The sequence below is a fragment of the Uranotaenia lowii genome, chromosome 1 (assembly GCF_029784155.1).
Source record: "Uranotaenia lowii strain MFRU-FL chromosome 1, ASM2978415v1, whole genome shotgun sequence".
Taxonomy (NCBI): domain Eukaryota; kingdom Metazoa; phylum Arthropoda; class Insecta; order Diptera; family Culicidae; genus Uranotaenia; species Uranotaenia lowii.
The window spans coordinates 214,540,313-214,559,300 of NC_073691.1; the positions used below are offsets into that span (position 1 = coordinate 214,540,313).

An 18,988-nucleotide genomic window follows, 5' to 3' on the forward strand; every position below is an offset into this window, starting at 1 on the left:
ACCTGCAAAATTTAAGTTCGTGTTTGCGGATAAATTCGCCCGCAAGTACATGATTTGACAGGGGATATGCAGTTGTGGACAGAAAACCAAAGTCTTTCTCACTGACAAGACAATGACATCAGAAGTCTACAAAAAAGAGTGCCTACAGAAACGGATTCTGCCGTTTATTCGTGCCCACGACCGTCCAGTAATGTTTTGGCCGGACCTCGCAAGCTGCCATTACAGCAAAACGGTTATGGAATGGTACGCAACGAACGGGGTCAGCGTAATACCGAAGGACCTCAACCCCCCAAACTGTCCCCAGTTCCGGCCGATAGAGAAATATTGGGCAATCACGAAGCGGAGGCTTAAGGCAAAGGGAAAACTTGTTAGGAACATGACTCAAATGAAGAACTGGTGGAATCAAATCGCCAAAACGGTGGACGAAAAGGGTGTGCGCCGCCTAATGTGCCGTATTACGGGAAAAGTACGAGAATTTCTTCGAAACAGCAATGAATAATTTTTTTAATTTTTTTTTATGAAAGAGTAAAGAAAATGCTACATTTGTATGAAAAACAAATTATGAATTCGTTAATAAATGACTGAACTACACGCAATTGTTTGTGTTCCAATATTAAATGAAGCAGACTTTAGACATCACACCATCAACTCTTAAGGCTTGATGGCTTTCTCTTTGGCGTGAATGTGTGCAATCGACCGAATTTCAGCAAGTAAACCACAGGTCGGACGAAGGTTTCGACGATATGCCTGAAGAGGATGTTTCTGAATTGTTACAGCAACCAGTTCTTGCGGATGAGGATCTAAAAGAGATGCTACAAAACTGATCCAGAGGAAATCGCTGATGAAGTTTCCGTTTCGGAATTGACTACTGAAAAGCTGTAAGAAGGTTTCCGACTAGAGCAGTTAGGAAACTATTTTTTAGAAACCGATTCTGTCGCGAAAAGAGCTAAGGCGTTCTATAAAGATATTCAATTTTGCATGGCAAGGCACAAAGAACTTTAGAAATCCATGAACAATTGATGAACTCTCATGAAAATTGCTTTTCTTTTTTTATATAACTAAGTTGTTTTTTTATAATCAACTCATTAAAACTTATTTTAAAAATTTGTCTGTTTTTCGATTGTTACGGATTTTCCGTACAACGTCCCAGTAAAAAATCTGAACCATGATTTTATGAACAAACACGTTTTTATTAATTGAACTTTGCGAGTGGTTGGGAAAATAAAACAAAATGTCAAGAAACTGTTTTGTATGTAGACCCAAATTACGGATGTTTCGGATCTATAGAAGGTGGGCTGGATGTGATGAACGGCCCCGCAAGTCTCAACATCACGACAACCTCATCATTTTTTTCACGTTTTTGTGAAGCTCAAATTGGTTCAACTTGTTGTCGTTGTTGTATCGTCTTATTTCGAGAAAATCGTTAAAAAAAACCTGTGAAATAAGATCGTTTATAAAAAGAATCCAGTGTATTTTAAAAGTTAACAGTGCTACCAGCTATCATAAAAACAAGTAAAACTGATTTCAAAACGCCTCCGTACCAATCTCAACGATCATATATGGATAGATGTAGGATGGATGCGAATTCAAAACGAGTGGGAGTTGGATCGAAACTGATTGTGAACATAAGGCCGAACAAAGTGTTTCACATCAGCACATGATGCACTAGAAAGCTTGCGAACATTGTGGTTTTTTTTCATCATCAGGTGTGTGCTGTTCAAAGTAACAAACTAAACGGGAGTTCGGGGGGAGTGGTTGGTGACTAATTTGAAGGACTGATGAGAGAAGAAATGGCGTTCTGAATGGGGAAGCTCACGATTGGTGATTTCAGACAGTTTCGATGTGATGATAGAGGGGTGTCAGCGGTGAGGGAAAATCAAACAATCTATTCACAGCCAAAAAGCATGGTGCTCTTATTACTTTTTTAGATTTTTTTTTCATTTGCTACAGTTTGCCAAACATTTCTGGTCGGAAACTAATTTTTCGCCTCTGATTGCTTCTGATTTCAATCGCCATATCATCATAACAATAATAATAAACGGTGAAAATGGTGTCGACGAGTGCTGATTTTTGCTTGAATCTATTTTTTTCAGCTAAACTTTCAGATGCTAGAGCAAATACTATAAAACGGTGCTTTCATTTGAACGTTTATAAATATTTTTTTATTGGTTGGAAGTGAGGGTTGTGAGGGGAGTTGTGTGCGAGTCAGTGCGGTCAGTGAATATAAAAAAATATAGACGGGATCTAATTTTGCACGCGAACAGCATTTTTTCGGTTTGTGAGTGCAGGTGGTGCCCATTTTTCTTCAATCTAAGCTATTAGTAACGGTGCACGAAAGCTGATAATATTATGGGGAATCAAATCTCGGTAATTTGAATTATTAGCCTGATTTGGAACATCCATCGTCTTGTTTTATTCGAACTGATGATTGGCAGTGCTGCCAGATGATTTACCTAGATTTGATTGAACAGGTTGCATTTTTTTTAACGAATGAAAATGTGAATAAACATACAATAGACATCTCTGGCGGAAATGGAATCACCTGGAAAGGGTTCGGGAGGGCAGAAACGAAAAATTGTTTAAATGAAACTAATCGCTTAACAATTGAAAGGGATTTTTTTAATGTGTATTTTTCATCATCTAAACAGCGCACAAAAGTTTGTGATTGCATTGTCGGTTTCATCTCTAGTTGTTTGTACCCATTGAGTAAGCTCGTGTGTTTCTAATTTGGACAAGGGCTGCCAGCGAAAGGATTGACTTGAAACTACTAGGTACGCGACAAGATACGATTGATTGCTTCCGGCTTGAGGGAAGGTGCTTTATTACACACGCGCGGTTCCAAAATCAAGCTCAATATACAAAAACCAAACATTTGATAAACTAAAAAAATAAATCAAAACTCATTCGGATTCGATCAACGAGAATGCGAGAATAATGGGAGGTTCCTGATTGATGATTTTTTTTAGTTCAATGTTTCCAATGAATTGAGGACTTTAAGCGGGTTGGGCTTTTCGATACTTGATGTTTTTTCTTTGGTTCAGTGTTCTGTTGGGGTCTTTGGTGATGAAACTTCCAATCATTTGGGGGCCTTATTACTATTGAACACAGATGTGAATCTAGTGGCTGTTGTGAGATGCTTATTGATACATTTTTTGAATATTTTTCAATGCATTCGGTGGTGATGCTGTGGGTTTGTTGGGTTCTGTATAACTGCAAATACAGTATCTTTTTTTAAGAAGCATGCATTGGTTTAGCTGGACCGGGGTAAATATAATTTTGGACATGCTTGTAAAGCCGCATTCAATTCCGAATAATACTAACTGAAATCATACGAAAATCAAAAGAAATATTAGAGAAAACAAGTTGAACAAAAGAAGATTTTGATAAGATTAGCATTGGCATTATTTAAATTGATTTAGGAGTTTTAATGAAGATTCATTATCTGACATAACAATTTGAATTCAGATAGCGTAATCGTTTGACACCCTTTGTTGAGAAGTGCATCGAAGATTGTGAATGTTCCTATCTGGTTTAGTTTTAGAATAATGTTTAAATTTTATATGATTTCGGACTTATCATGTGCCATCTTTTGTTCAACAATGAGAATAAAGATAGTAAAAAAATGAGCATAATAAATGAATTCAAATGCAAGCTGGGTTTCAATTGACAAAGACAATAAAAATCGACCAACACAAAATAACATCAATCGAATGAACGAAAATGAGAAAATTTGAGGAAACTATGAATGCAATATCCAGACCTAGGATATTGTTTGTAAAGAAATACTCAACGGAGGAAGGTTAAAGAAGGGATCATCATATGGGAGCATCATTTCCCAACGACAAAACAAACAAACTATATCTTACTTAGAATAATACTCAATCATAATAACCATACCAATAATAAGAATAATAATTTAATAATAATAATACTTTTTTTTAATTTTTTTTTGGTGCAAATAAATTAGCGCCCTGACGTTCGATTTGATTGATTTGTTGAGAATTGTTTCTTTTTTCTGGGTTTTTTTTCGTTTCCCGAAACCGTTTTTGGAGCTGTCCGGACCGCGGACCGAATCGCGATAGACGTTCTCAACTTTCGCTTCCAATCGAAGGATTTCCGAGCACTTCCGTTCGATTACAATGGAAAAGGGGTTTTGTTCTATTTTCGTTTTTTTTTTATATGTTGGTATGTGTGTGTTGGTGTTTCATCTAGGGGGAAAATTCGTGTGATTCGCGTGACTAAAGTCGTTTTACAGAATTTGTTCAATATGGATACTTGTGGGGAACTTTGGTTACAAAAATAAAAACGAACTTTATGATGGTCAAGTCACTGTTATTAGTCCACTATGCTTGTGGTGCGGCTGTATGACGTATTTAAAAACAAAATCAACATGATGATGGTTTTGATACATTGATGAGAAAGGTGATTTGCCGATGATTAAATGGTTGATTTGACTTAAACACACGCAGAATTCTGCAAACGCAAAAAAATGAGCAGAAGTAGACAATGACCTTTCAAACTTTTTATTATAGGTCAGAAAGTGTGACATCATCTCAGAAAAAAAGGTTGTGCAATTTCCAAAAACTGTTATTTAAAAAAAACGGAGAGTTGCTGAGTAGCGCCAACCGAAGTTATAGGCGACTGTTATGCGAATGCGAAGTAGGCGTTGACCTTTTGGCAATGAATGAGCTTTTTCTCATTTCGCTGAGTTCTAAAAAAAGTTGAATTTCAAATATTTCAACCAATTATATGTTTTTAATCCTCAATTATGCTAAAGGTATTTTTGACTAAAACAGTGTTTGTTTCTTCTTTTTTTTAGATCGAACTAATCATCGTTGAGCGTTTAAAGACCCCCCGAGCCTGTGTTGAGTTTTCCCCCCACCGGAAATAAATCCATAGCCATATTGTTGTGAACAGTTCCAATTAAAATTACGGCAACAATCAATTTGTGCCTCCATTGCACCGTTAAATTGCGTATGCAGCGGATTGCAAAAATTTATCGCCGATTGATGCTAAACCGTGTGGTAAGTACCAACCAGTTTGATTTTTGTGTTTTTCTTCCGTGTTGGATTTCAATTTTTCCAAACCTTTTTTCCGAGGCAGGCCCGCTTTGTTGAGCGAGGCGTAAAAAGCAAATGATAATCACGCTCATTCTGGCGCTGGAGGCTGGGCTGGGCGAATGTGGAATTGGTTTTTCACTTCGATTGGATTCGGAATGACGTAAACTGTTCCGTGAACCTGTTCCTCTTCCAGGAAAGAAAAACCACCAGATATTCATCTGATATGGCTCAATTAATGGCGATAATTTCAATACACTGACACTACTGCTAGGTTCGATACGGATGAAACCGATTTATTTGTTTATCGTATAGATTATCGCGTTTTTTGTTGTATTTCTAACAACCAGGTGCAAATTTTCAATCGACACCGTGACACTTTCACACTCCATAATGATAATGGATCATGATTTTTAACTGTATAAAAGTCAAAATTTGCATCAAAGGGACCAACTCCAAAAAATTGTCCGTTTCTCCAGCTAAAGCTTTTAAGAAACAACCCAGCTAGGACATCGAACATACCAAAGAAGACGAAAAAAGCTCGTCACAACAATGCCAATGGTGGATGCAGGTAATAAAATATAATCTCGTTGAATAAAATTAGATGAAATTGCTCCTTCTGCCATCAAAGATTCTTTCTCGTTGGATGGTTGAAAACGAGAGTTGTCCTTGGAGTTTTTTTTCCTCTCTTTTCGTTTCTCATCGTCTCGTCAGGTTCAATCATGGCAAAGGAAGCGCATCGCTTGGCTCTGAGACATTACTTTTCCCCATAATTGGCCCTGATGGAGCCATTATTAAGAGGGGTGATTTTTTTTTATTAGTTACTTCTTGTGTGTATTGACACGTTTTATGGCTGGCTGCCGCCCGTGCCGGGTTTAATCGAAATTCGATTTCGCACGTTAAGAATTTCGGAATATGAACGCTTTCTACGGTTTAGGATTTGATGCTTTTCTTCTACTAGGCAATTTTCTTGGAATGCCCGAAATTGGGATTTATCCTGGTCATATTCAGATTCGGAATCAAAAGGCTAACAAGCTTCTTACAGTTTTTTCCGTTTTTGGTAGCACTTTCACAGAGTTTTAAGCTGTTGCGTTTATTCATGTTCTTCGGCACCAATTGAACGTTGTTCATAGCAAAGCTTCAATGCATTTTCTCTTCTACTCTAGTTCCAGACTTTGCTATCTCGCTGTAGAAGGATGCTTATACAGTGGAAACCCGATTTTGTCACGCAATGTAGTAAAACAACTCATGCTTCTAATGACAATTGCCCATAGTGCACTACATAGGTGCAACGTTCATAATAAGCAAAAATGCTAAAATGATTATAGGGAGAGGGATATTCGCCTCTATTTTGGTTTTGTTCTAGACTGACAGTTGTTTTAAAATCACGAGTTCGAAGTAGGCCTTGGTTTAGTTAGCAGCGAACAATGTTTTATCCTGCCAAAATTCCTGAAATTTATTTTATGTTTTTGTTTGTGATAAAATATGATAAATTAAATGATACTGTTAAGTTCAGTGCATAGTATGTGAAAGGTATGTGAAAATCTTAAGAGGAAGCCGCACTTCCCATGGATACTGCCAGAACATTCGGCAATTATAAGATGCACAAAGATATGCGAAAAATCTATCAGAAGCTAAAAAGCTAAAAGCTGCGGAAAATTTATCAGGAGCTAAGTATCTTTATATCTTTTTAAACTTTGATATTTTTCGGTTGATGGAACAGTCAGGGCTTTTTTTCTTAAATGTTGCTCGAAAATTTGCAGGGTTGCTAGCGAACCGGGAAAACCGGGAAAAACTTTGGAATTTCATCACGTCACCGGGAAACCGGGAAAATACCGGGAATTTCGGCACCTCACCGGGAAAATTGACATGTTTGATATTTTCTCATAAACGCTTATTTTCGTTCATTAGTAAACAAACGAAGTTTGAAGCGCTTTTTTAACGCGGAGAAATATAACTTATCTGATTTTTTCACTCTCCGCAAGCAAATAATTTGGCAGCGTGAGACGTTTTTAAGCAGTGTTACACCTCTTTTTCACCAGATAAAGATATTGGTTTTCCAATGTTGTTGTTGTGTATTTCGTTTGAATTGGCCTGAAGAACGAAGCATTACATTGCAAGTGTTGAGTTTTTAATCCATTCTACGTTAAGCTATTGCTTGAAGTTTCCGAAATCTAAGGTCTTAACCTTGATTAAAAATAAAATCTTTCACTCAAACAATTAAAGCTCAGCCCTGTCTTATACACGATTTTTATATTTTCACGAATCTTTAGTTCAAATGACTATTACTAAACTTATTCATATTTTTGTATTTAAAAAACACTTATTTCAAAAACATGTCTTTGGGTTTGTACAAAAACATATTAACTGAATTTAGAAAATAATCCCAAAAATGAGAGACAGTTGCATTTTATGAATCACAAAAAACCTTAAAGGGGCAAAAGTACAAACTGCAAATGGGGCAAAAGTACAAATGATATACACAATCCAAAGTTTTAACTTTTTTTTAATGCACTGGAAACATCAGCGCATATTCTTGAATCTACAAAAACCTGCTTGCTCGAAAAATTGCTCAAATACGATGAGAACTGGACTTCGTAAACCAGACGAATATAAACAATTAGTGGAGAACTTCGAATTCGCTCAGGTTGTTTGCCTATGTAAAGGATTTGTATCAGAAATGAACACACAAGCTGCTGTAGGCAAAAATTGATATAAAATAGTTTTTCTCTTGACTTCATTCAGAAATGTGGAATTTTGAATGATCGTTCGTTTACCCCACGTCATTCGAACTTTTGCCCCAGAGGGGGGATAAAAGTACGTTTCGATAGTAGTTAGGCATTTCGACTACTGCTATCATATGCGTCGATCGTTTATCTTCGACGTCTAAAAAATCGGATAGCACTTAGGTCGTACTTTAACCCCACCATACTCTACCTTTTTTCTAGAACTCTTTAAAAATTCAAGAAAATTTATATCGGCTTAAAAGTACTACCTACATTATACTTTCAAGATCAATTTTACCGGACTTATTTTTTCAAAAAAAATTCAATTTGTGGAGTTCATTAGATTTGTTAAAAAAATCATGAAAACATATCAATTTGATACGAAAAGACTACGTGTTAGAAGACGCCGAAGTGTTTGTCATGATCTAGAACCGTTTAACAAGTTTTGGTATGCAATTATTAGAAATTTTAAGCCCTTTATATTGATTTTTTTTATTTACTTTGATTTTATTTAAAAAACGAGTATAATAAATATCTGGAAAATCAGCATTTATAACCGGGAGAAAACCTGGGAAAAACCGGGAAAAACTTTTGAATTTCAAAACGAAAAATCGCTAGCAACCCTGAATTTGGCTACCTTATATTTTTTTACGTCTGAAGATTAGTGAAGAATGACAATCATAAATTTCATTTGTGAATAAACTAGTTATTTTACTACACAGCTAAAAAAGGTAACGATGGACGATGTAATTTCTTGAGATGATCTACTATTAGGGTATTCTGTTGTTATAATTCATCTGAACGATGTACACAATGCGATCACGTCGTGTAGTGTAATATCACAATCTTCGCATCAAACAGTCAATGTTTTCCTCAATTGACGTTGAAATTTTATTCATTTCAAAAAGTAAGAAACGAACTGCAGGCCTCAGGTGTATTTTTTTGACATGTAAGTACGATCAAAATTAAATAAAAATGTAAGCAAACCCACAGCTGTCAAACAATTGAACGACGCATTAGACATTTTTCCTGAACGTAAAGTGCAATGTATTCATTCAATTCAGCTGGTAAGAATGGCAAACAATATACTAAATAAATGGTTTGTTTTTAATTCAAAAACGTGTTTTGGTAGATGATTTGAGCGAAATGCTCCCGTTTTTTATTATATAAGCACAAATTCTTATGTTGTTTGAAAACAACATTGTGCATTCCATTGAGATTCATTGGCACATCTCTATTTTGTGTCACATATAATTTTCTTATTCCCTATTTATAGGATGCGTGATAAGGAACTGCAGCAATAACTAGAGAATTTATCAAATTCGGAAGATGGACGAAGGATATATACAAGTCATCGATGGGCCCAAGACACCAGGTAGCTCGAAGTCAAGTCGTAAGAAACTTCTTGACGTAGAGTTGCTCAAAAAAATCTTATACTCAGCCAAAGTGATCTTTAATTTGGCTTTCAAAGTAGTAATCTCATAGAATTGATAGGATGTGAAACGCCCTACGAGTTTTATTCCTATTTTTTTAACTTGATATCAAACAAAAAGTTGTTGATGAAAGTGATTTGTATGTCATGCAAAAGAATATTGCCAACACATTTCCATGCACACATCTGAATTAGATAAATTTGTTGGCTTTCTTGTCTATAGTTCAGTCATAAATTGCTCAAATGTACGTTCTTATTGGAATGCGTCCTTTGGATATGAACCAATAAGGTCAGCCATGTGTTTGAAAGATTTCGAACGCATTCGATCAAATCTCCACTTTACAAATAATGACGAGATTCTATCTAAACATCATCCACAATTTGATCGACTAGCCAAAGTTCGACCACTGATTTAACTTTTTCAACGAACGTTTCGGTCAATTACCCTTTGGACAGAAGCTTTCAGCAGATTAAAAAATGTGTGCCATGAATATGAGCTCCTATATAAAGCAATATTTACCAAATAAACCCTAAAATGGGGGTTTTAATTATTATTTGTGGAACGGATGAATTCGCTCACAAATTCGAAATTTGCACTGGATCTGGTTCAAAACCTTTACCCTGAGAAGAACCAGATTTAGGTGAAGTTGGAAACGTGGTAGTGCGATTGTGTCGGAACGTTCCAAGATATATGAACCACGTAATGTATGTGCGCACTCAAAGTCTACGAAATTGTCAGCTAATGGGTAAGCAAAAAATGATGCAAAAGGACATTCCGAGAGGCTTTTTCTGAGAAAGAACGTATAACATTGAAGGGACCGATGTCAGTGTTGTTGGATGAAAGGACAACAAACCGGCCACTTTGCTGTCTTCTTACGTTGAAGCAGAGCCAGTTGGTACTTTAAGTCGATTTGATAAGAAGCAGCTTATTCGTTTGATTGGTAGATTTAATTCAAGAGTAGCAAATGGACCAGACGTTTTTTTTTTAAATTATTTTTTGGATATGGTAAACTGGCATGTCTACAAGAAGGTTGTGCTTCGAAACCAGCAAAATACCAAGATACTAATGCTATAGAAATTCAGGTTTGAATTGGCTGAAAGTTTGTGTAAGATTGGTGAAATCTCTCCAAAAAAAGGATGTCCAAGGAAGGATCTGCCTCTCAAACGATTACGTCGTGATCCATTCAATCCTGTCCGCCTCAAAAGGTAAAATTTGAACAAACTTCTCACTTGGAAATTTGCAAAAAAAAAAAACAAGCAAGCAAGATGTAAATATGCCAATTGCCAAGGTTTATCAAAAGATTTAGCGATAAATGCAAATTATCACTTTGCGATTCTACCACCAACGACTTTTTTATCGTTATCATAACCCATATACAAGTACCATCGAATAAATTTTCAATTCGATAGTATAAAAAACAATTATCTAGTTTTATTTTTGAAACATTTCCATAAAAGAAACCATTAATCTCCGTGGAGTGCACCATTTTGTTTAAAACAACATACTAAAATTATATAAAAAATATAAACATTTGTCTTGGTTTTTTTTTTAATATAATGAAGACTATTCGATAATTCAAAAAAAATGTTTGCAGAAAAAAGTCAACCATTAAAGGATTGAGAATTAAACAGCAGTTTGTCATTTTTATCAAAATTTTAAATTTAGGCACTGGGAAAAAATATTCCAAAAATTTTCTAAAGCATCAGTTTTAACTTTAATCCCCAACCAATAAGGTAGAAACTTGCAAGTAGTAAAAAGTTTGAAAATTTCATTTTTCACTAACTTATTCCTTCGTTCATATCTGCGTGATAATCATCAAGTTTAAAAATAATGTTGATATCTACATATATTTTGTTTTGATCAAATTGAAATTGGAAGTATGAGATTCTCAAAATTGTACAGTGAGATCGTAATGATTGTTCCCAGCAATCTGTCATTTGGTTCATTGGACAATGTTTATTTTGTCGGACCAATCACGAAGTGCAGCCAACATATATTTTCAAAAATCAGGGAACTGGTGAAATAAAAATCAGGCAAAATCAGGCTACATAAGTAACGGAAATTCCTCTAAAAGTGATGACCTTTTTTTTTTTTGGTCATCACTCTACATTTTTACTGTGTTGTGGGCCTACTTGGTTGCATAATTCTACTGAATCAAAGCGAAAGATTCCTTTTCATTCCCTTTTTAAGATATGAATTAATGGGAATCTTTCGATTGGTTTCATTCAGCCACATTTTCGCTTTTTAACTTCAGTAATGGTACCTAATTTAGTTCCTTACTACCCATTTTTCATCACATTCGCAAAAATCAGGCAAAATCAGGCATTTTTTGAAAAATCAGGGAAATTCAATGGCTTTTCAGGTTGTCAGGCAGAGCCTCGAAAAATCAGGCAATCCCTGAAAAATCAGGCATATTGGCATCTCTGAGTGCAAGTATTATGACATTGGTGGACCATAGTTGATAGCAAGCTCAAGCTGAAGCTCAAGAATGACAGTTGTTTGTCAAATTGGTTAAAATCCAACGATGTTATTTTACCTCAAACAGTTCGTGTCCTATCGAAGAGGAAACAAGTTTGACCACATCGTTAGCTGTTTGCTTCCTTTTCGTCCATTCGAACTTTTCTTTTGGTCTCAATGTGGTTTTTTCGATTCTTCAAATTTTAGAACGCTTCACCAGCGAGGAGAGGAACTTTATTTACTTTGAATTCTGCTTGCTGTTTTGCTTTTGATGATAAGATTGATAACTTGAAATAAGAGAAAAAATAAGGATGATATTATGAGAGAAAGCCAGAAATTGTTGTATGAATCGTCCTGAGTATGTATGTTCAAAAGCGATAATCTAAGTTTATGAAAATGGTGAAAACTATATGTTATATTTATATGAACCGGTCCTTTGAGGGTTTTTTTTCGTTTTGACTACATGACGATGGCAGTTTTGCGATTATGGGTTGATAAAATAAATATGGCAACCGAAAAAAGAAATGAAACAAACTTAAACGGGGAATGGTTGTTTCGGACATCGTGAAATCACGGGGAAAGTGGGGGGAGCTAAGCGAGGGGACGGAGGGATGATAACAAAAGAAAGTTCATGATTTGGTTGTTGTTTTTCATCTCTCCCGTCCAGTTTTCCTTCCCAGTTACAGCAGCAGCAGCCAGCTAATGATGTTCCTGGGAAGGACAACCCCTGGATGGGGAACGAAAGATGAAAATTACAGATGAGCAATTTTCCGCGCTTGATTTCATATTGTGGTTTTGGTGTTTCTTTTTTATTTTTGCTTTCGATGGTGGGTTTGCTTTTGAAGTTGTTGTGTCTTTATGGGAAATTTTTTGCGGTAGTGATTGGCAGTGAATGGACAAAATATACCGGAAAATGGAGCTTTGTTCAGTGTATTTTATCTTCTGTTTTTTTCACGTTGTTGTGTTGAGAAGGGGATAAATTTTGAAGAGTTGGTCTTGATTGAGTTTGGTGGGGGAGGTTTCTTCCTGTGCACGTCTTTGATTGCGTTCTGTATGCAGTAGAGTTTGGAGACCGATAAAGTTACACCGATTTTAGAACGTTTTCTGTGATTTTGTAGCTCGATCGATACCAATTCAGTAGTTATTATTATTGTTTGCTCAAAGTACGAGAAAGAAAGAGCGATGCAAGAATGATTCGACTTTTTGGTAATTCGTTCCTTCCGTTATCACTCTTTGCTGAGCACTTTTTCGTGTTTGTTTTCATCATTTTCATCATCATCATCATCATCAAACAAGAGAAACGACACGTCACGACACGTATTAGGGCAAAAATATGGTGCTGGTGATACATACATAACATACCCCTGACGGGAGCTGCCCCGTCAACTTGCAGTCGAAGATTGGACGCTCGCCGGGAAAATCTCACCGTGTGCCAGTTATTGTCATTGAGGACACCCTGGCCGGCCAGCAGGTTCTTCAGTTTCGGATACGGTGCGAGCAGCAGTGGAATGCATTCACATTAGGAAAGTTCGTTTTTTTTTAGTTTTTCACATGAGATGGGTAGATAAAACGAGAATTAAAATTGACATTAAGGTGCTGTTGGTTTTCTACTGAAGCCTTGTTGGCAAATTGTGAAGCAATCATATCAAATGAAAAGGGGCTTAATCAAACTGAAGAAAGTGATGGCAAAGCCTGCAATTGGTGCCGTTACCTTTTCGCGTTCACCCAGTCTTACGTTTGCCCGAACCCGGCCAGCTACCAGTCCGATTTCGAGACGATCCGACGAGCTAGATTCGGCACTGGTTAGCAGAAGCAGACCGGCAGGGCGAGAAGTTTTGAATCGGATAACGAGCTCCTCCGTCTGGGTTCGTGTTCCTTGGCTGCCACCGATCCAGATTGCCATATGTTGCGACCCGTTGAAGGCCAACGTAGCGGATTCCCTTCCACAAGTTGGTCCCGTGAACAGAGTGGCCGAACAATCACACAACGGCCTGTTCCAGCCTTCGGTACACTGTCCTCCGTTTTGGCAAGGCGACACCGATCCACCACATTGGTTGGCCACAACGTGACAAGACGGCTTAATGGCCCCTAAAAATCAAAACAAACATTATGAATCATTCAACCAGATTCACAACAAGGGCAATCTCCCAACCCGAATCCTGCTGTCTGGCGTAGGCCGCAATGTCTATCGGTTTTCCCGACAGAACCAAATCGCGTAGACATCCGACGAATCCCTGCCTCAACGTAGCAGTCCAGATGGCCGGCGGAATCACCACCTCCGCATAGGGTGGCCCTATCCCACCGAAATACATCGGGCTGTCCAGTTCCAGCTGGGTTGAATCGCCCGGCGTTCGAAAATCGTTCCACTGACCATCGACTCCGACCTTGCCGTCACGTCCATTGCGCCTCAGCGATAGCTCGTGCCAAACTCCGTCGTCTACTCGGCGTCTAGATGCCCGAACCTTGACCGCTCCCGAGCCCAAATCCATGTGAATGTAGATGTGTCCATTCAGAAGCTCCACCGCGAAAAAGTCCGGCTGGATGTGAAAAACATTTTAAATTATCATTAAAGAGATTTCAATGCTTCGAGAAAGGGAACCCTCTTTTTAAATTAAACAGACTTTCTCTTCTCGTCACCCTGACCGAGGTCTGGTTTGGTCACTTACCCTCGGCTGGCGCGTCACGGTATTTAGGATAATTAATCCGTTCGGTTCATTTGTGCGGAACTTGAAGGACAGCATGCCCTGCTTCGAGACGTCCCACGGCGGAAGGAGCTGGGAAAAAAGTGAGAAAAGAAAACGAAGACAGTTAGTGAGGGGGAGAGTGAAAAACGGCGGAAAAGAAATGAAAAGGACCCACGAGCAGACAGATGAAGTTAAGCCCTGGAAGGATACCCACCGAACCGACCCCGAAATGAAGTAATTAAATTTGAATTTAAAATGATGTTGAGGATGATGGCGACGAAGATGACGACGACGACGATGGCCTCTTCAAATGACGGGTGGCTTGGCGGTGACTTTTGTGGCGCTTTTTGCACTTTGAGTTGTCGCTTTTTCCCCTTATTATTATTATTGTTATTACAAACTTCCCCTTCGTACTTGCTCTTGTCCTCCTCAAAGCCACCGGAAGGCTCGGTGAAACTGTCAATCGGGTAAAGTGGTTTGCGGGTAATAATTGATGCGGATATAATTACGCTTCATAGAATTCGTAATTATATTTTCGTTGTAACGGGGCATTATCACGAAATTTGAAAATGTGCTGTTTTTTTTATTATCCTTTTCCTGTGAAGTATCGTAATTAATTCTCCGTTGCAATTTGAATTTGAAATTCCAATGGATGAAAATCATTCGATTTTTTGAATGACGTTCCCTCAAATTTCACTGTTGGCTTTCAAGTTTTTAGAAAGAAGATTAAATTTTCCGTGGTGTTCAGTTCGTGAGCATTGTTGAAAACTAGCAAACAAGAACAACCCCACTGATGTGAAACAGCTTTGACCAGAGCAAAAATGACAAAAATGACACAACTAAAAAAAATGACAAAAATGACAAAAATGACAAAAATGACAAAAATGACAAAAATGACAAAAATGACAAAAATGACAAAAATGACAAAAATGACAAAAATGACAAAAATGACAAAAATTACAAAAATGACAAAATGGCAAAAATAATTAAAATGGCAAAAATGCCAAAAATGACAAAAATGACAAAAATCACAAAAATGATAAAAATAACAAAAATGACAAAAATGACAAAAATGATAAAAATGACAAAAATGAGAAAAATGACAAAAACCACAAATTTGAGAAAAATAACAAAAATGACAAAAATGACAAAAATGATAAAAATGACAAAAATGAGAAAAATGACAAAAACCACAAATTTGAGAAAAATGAAAAACATGTCAAAATGACAAAAACGATAAAATTGATAATAATAAATACAAGATTGACAAAAATTACAGAAAATAACAAAAACATTAAAAATGACAAAAATGAAAAAGATAAGAGAAATGTCAAAAATGACAAAAATGCCAAAAATGACAAAAATCACAAAAATGACAAGAAAATTACAGAAATGACAAAAATGACAAAAATGATAAAAATGAAAAAAGTGACAAAAATGACAAAAATGACAGAAATGAAAATAATTACCAAAATGACAAAAATGATGAAAATGACAAAAATGACAAAAATTATAATGATGTCAAAAATAACATAAATGACAAAAATGACAAGAATGACAAAAATGACAAAAATGATAAATATGATAAAAATGAAAAAAAAAATAACCAAAATGATAAAAATGATAAAAATGACAAAAATGAAAAAAATGACATAAATGACAAGATTGACAAAAATGACAGAAACGAAAAATTGACAAATGATAAAAATATCAAAGATGACAAAAAATACAAAAAAGACTAAAATGATTAAAACGACAAAAAATGACAGAAATCACAAAAATTACAAAAATTACAAAATGACAAAATGACAAAAATGATAAAAATGACAAAAATGACAAAAATGACAAAAATGACAAAAATGACAAAAATAATAAAAATAATAAAAATGACAAAAAATAACAAAAATGACAAAAACTACAAAGTTGATCACAATCAGAAATCACAAAAACTGCAAAAATGACAAAAATAACAGAAATAATAAAAATGATAAAAATAACAAAAATGACAAAATCCACAAAGATGATTTAAATGAATAAATAAATTACAAAAATGACAAAATTGAAAATAACTACAAGATCGACAAAACTGACAAAAATGACAAAAATGAAAAAAATGACAAAATTGATAATTATAACAAGATTGACAAAACTGACAAGAATGACAACAATGACAATATAACATAAATGACAGAAATGATAAAAATGACAAAAATGACAAAAATGACAAAAATGACAAAAATGACAAAAATGACAAAAATGACAAAATTTACAGTAATAAGAAAAATGACAAAAATGACATAAATAACATAAATACCAAAAAATGACGATAATGACAAAAATGACGAAGAATGACAAAAATTACAAAGATGATAAATATGACAAAAATGACAAAATTCACTGGTGTCATTCATGTCAACTATGTTCATTTTTTTCATCTCTATCAATTTTGTAAATTTCTTCAATTTTGTCAATTTTGTATATTTTGTAATGTGTTTTCAAATTAACTAATTTTATCAATGTGGTCAATTTTGTCAGTTTCGTCAATTTGGTAATTTTATCATGTTTTTTTTTAATTTGATCATTTTTGTCAATGTCGCCATTTTTGTCAATTTCGTCAGTTTTTTTATTTATGTTTATTTCGTTATTTTTATTTTATTTGTCAATTTTGTAAATTTTTCGAATTTTTCTCAGTTTAGTTATTTTTGTCAATTTTTGTCGTTTTATTTTGATTTTTCTCAAATCTGTTACTTTTGTAAATTACATGAAAATGATGCCACTTACAAAAGTGATGGAATAAAACAAAAAATACAGTTGATTTTAACTCAATTGACATAAATTACAAAATTTAAAACTACATTAAATTGATAAAAATGCCAAAGCGACGAAATTGAAATTATTGACAAAATTTTTAAAACTGTCATATAATTTTTTTTAAATCAACTGGTAATTCGACCGATTATACTAGTTTACAAAATTAAAAAAAATCGTGAACTTCATCGATTAACCAAAATTTTTAGTGTTAAATCGGGCGCTGAATCCGAACATGGAGCTCTGAAATTGAAATATCTTTAAAAAAAAATATATTAAAATATCTAAAACTTCATAACATTAATTTTTTATCTCTTTTTTTAATATTGAAGATAAATAAATTTTCTATCGATCATCTAAACTTCATTTTGTGTATAATCAACAGTATTGTTGACATTAGTGAAGTTGTGATCGAAAAATTTACCATAAATGCTTATTTTAAGAGAAAATTTTATTTTATCGACAGTTTTAGACTCGATAGTAACATTTCCAAAATCTAATTCTATATAGATCGTAATTTTGTCGAGATGAGTTCAGTTTATCAAGCTGAAATGAAAATAAATTATATTTTTAAATTTTGATATGCGAAAATAATTTACTGTCCCTCTCTACCATTTTTTTTTTTCATTACTTTGGTAATAATCAGAATAATTTGAGCAGTGTTTCTTCATGATATAAAACTGTCATTTTTATGAAACGACACACCCAAGTAAACGCTTGTGAAGCGAAATTTACTTAAAAAAAAAAGAATAACAAATTCTCTGAATTTCATCTATGACAAACACACATCCATCACTGTCTTCAAACTGCGGCGGCTATCCTGAGACAAGCTTCTCTGCTCTAAGTTGATGCTCCTTCATGCTGGAATGGAAAATGTGCGCTATTTGTTACTTGGCTTGCAGTGTGCCGCAGCACCCTTTCACTTGCACCCACTTTTCCCTTTTGCTGCTTCTAATGATGGGTTTGGATTTCAGCGACCAATCACCAAACAAAGCCACTCAACAACCACCCTCTAGCAAATCGGGACCACCACACAACAGTTCTCACAAATCTCGGTGGAAGAAATTTCATCGTCGTACGTTCCTACCCTTTGAAGAAGCGGCCACTCCTCAACCACCTCGGCAGTACCGCACCGAGTCGAAGGAAGCAGACAAATGTGTGAGCTCATCCGCCTGATTAAGTTTTATGTGAATGTTCCCTTGTTTGTACTTGGCTTTTGGTTTTTCGAAGTTAGCACGTTGTTTGAATTCTTTCGGAAAGGAATCTCGCACCGTGGGTTTGTTTCGTTCGGAATGTTCACCGTAATGACACTTTCGAAATTCCATTTGTATTCCGCGAAATATGACCTTCATCGTTTTTAACGAGCGAGGCGAGCAGATAAACTCTATTCTCACTTTCGTTCGCATTTTCTTAAAGAAATCTGGGGAAATGCTCGAACTTTGCTATACGCCATATTCGAACTAATAACTCACAAAGTTTACCGTAATTTCTCATCAGACATCAGCTCTTCCAGCAGCACAGAAAGTTTACTTTTCTATTGCCCCACCATTCACCATTTCCATGTGCTACTAAAGCAACTTCCTTCTTTCATGAGATGCGCCATATACCTACCACGGACAAGAGTCTCCGAAAATCCATTCGTTACGTTTTCAGAGCAGAGCGAAGCATATCCGTGCCTGGATCAGGATTAGATAAGCAATATCCCCGTACTCCTTCCTCTGACCCAGACTCAGCACACAGACACATCCCGTTTACATAAACCAATCCGTAATCTTCCGGGCACTTTTGCTGATGCGTTGCTAGTGAATTTTGTCCAGCAAAAG

The 18,988-nt window shown here is 35.7% G+C and overlaps 1 protein-coding gene across 6 annotated transcripts in view; it reads right to left on the reverse strand.

Moving 5' to 3' along the window:
- LOC129747393 (neurexin-1-like) overlaps positions 1-18,988 on the reverse strand; it is a 113,500-nt gene that overhangs the window by 9,924 nt on the left and 84,588 nt on the right. For 4 of the 6 annotated variants that reach the window (XM_055741635.1, XM_055741627.1, XM_055741596.1 and 1 more), the window contains exons 7-10: positions 14,340-14,447; positions 13,826-14,210; positions 13,385-13,761; positions 13,027-13,147 (exon numbers count right to left, since the gene is read on the reverse strand). In XM_055741635.1, the coding sequence (XP_055597610.1) occupies positions 13,027-13,147; positions 13,385-13,761; positions 13,826-14,210; positions 14,340-14,447 (991 nt within the window). The remainder of the gene's footprint in view (positions 1-13,026; positions 13,148-13,384; positions 13,762-13,825; positions 14,211-14,339; positions 14,448-18,988) is intronic. The other 2 variants (XM_055741605.1, XM_055741620.1) reach the window with 1 other exon arrangement.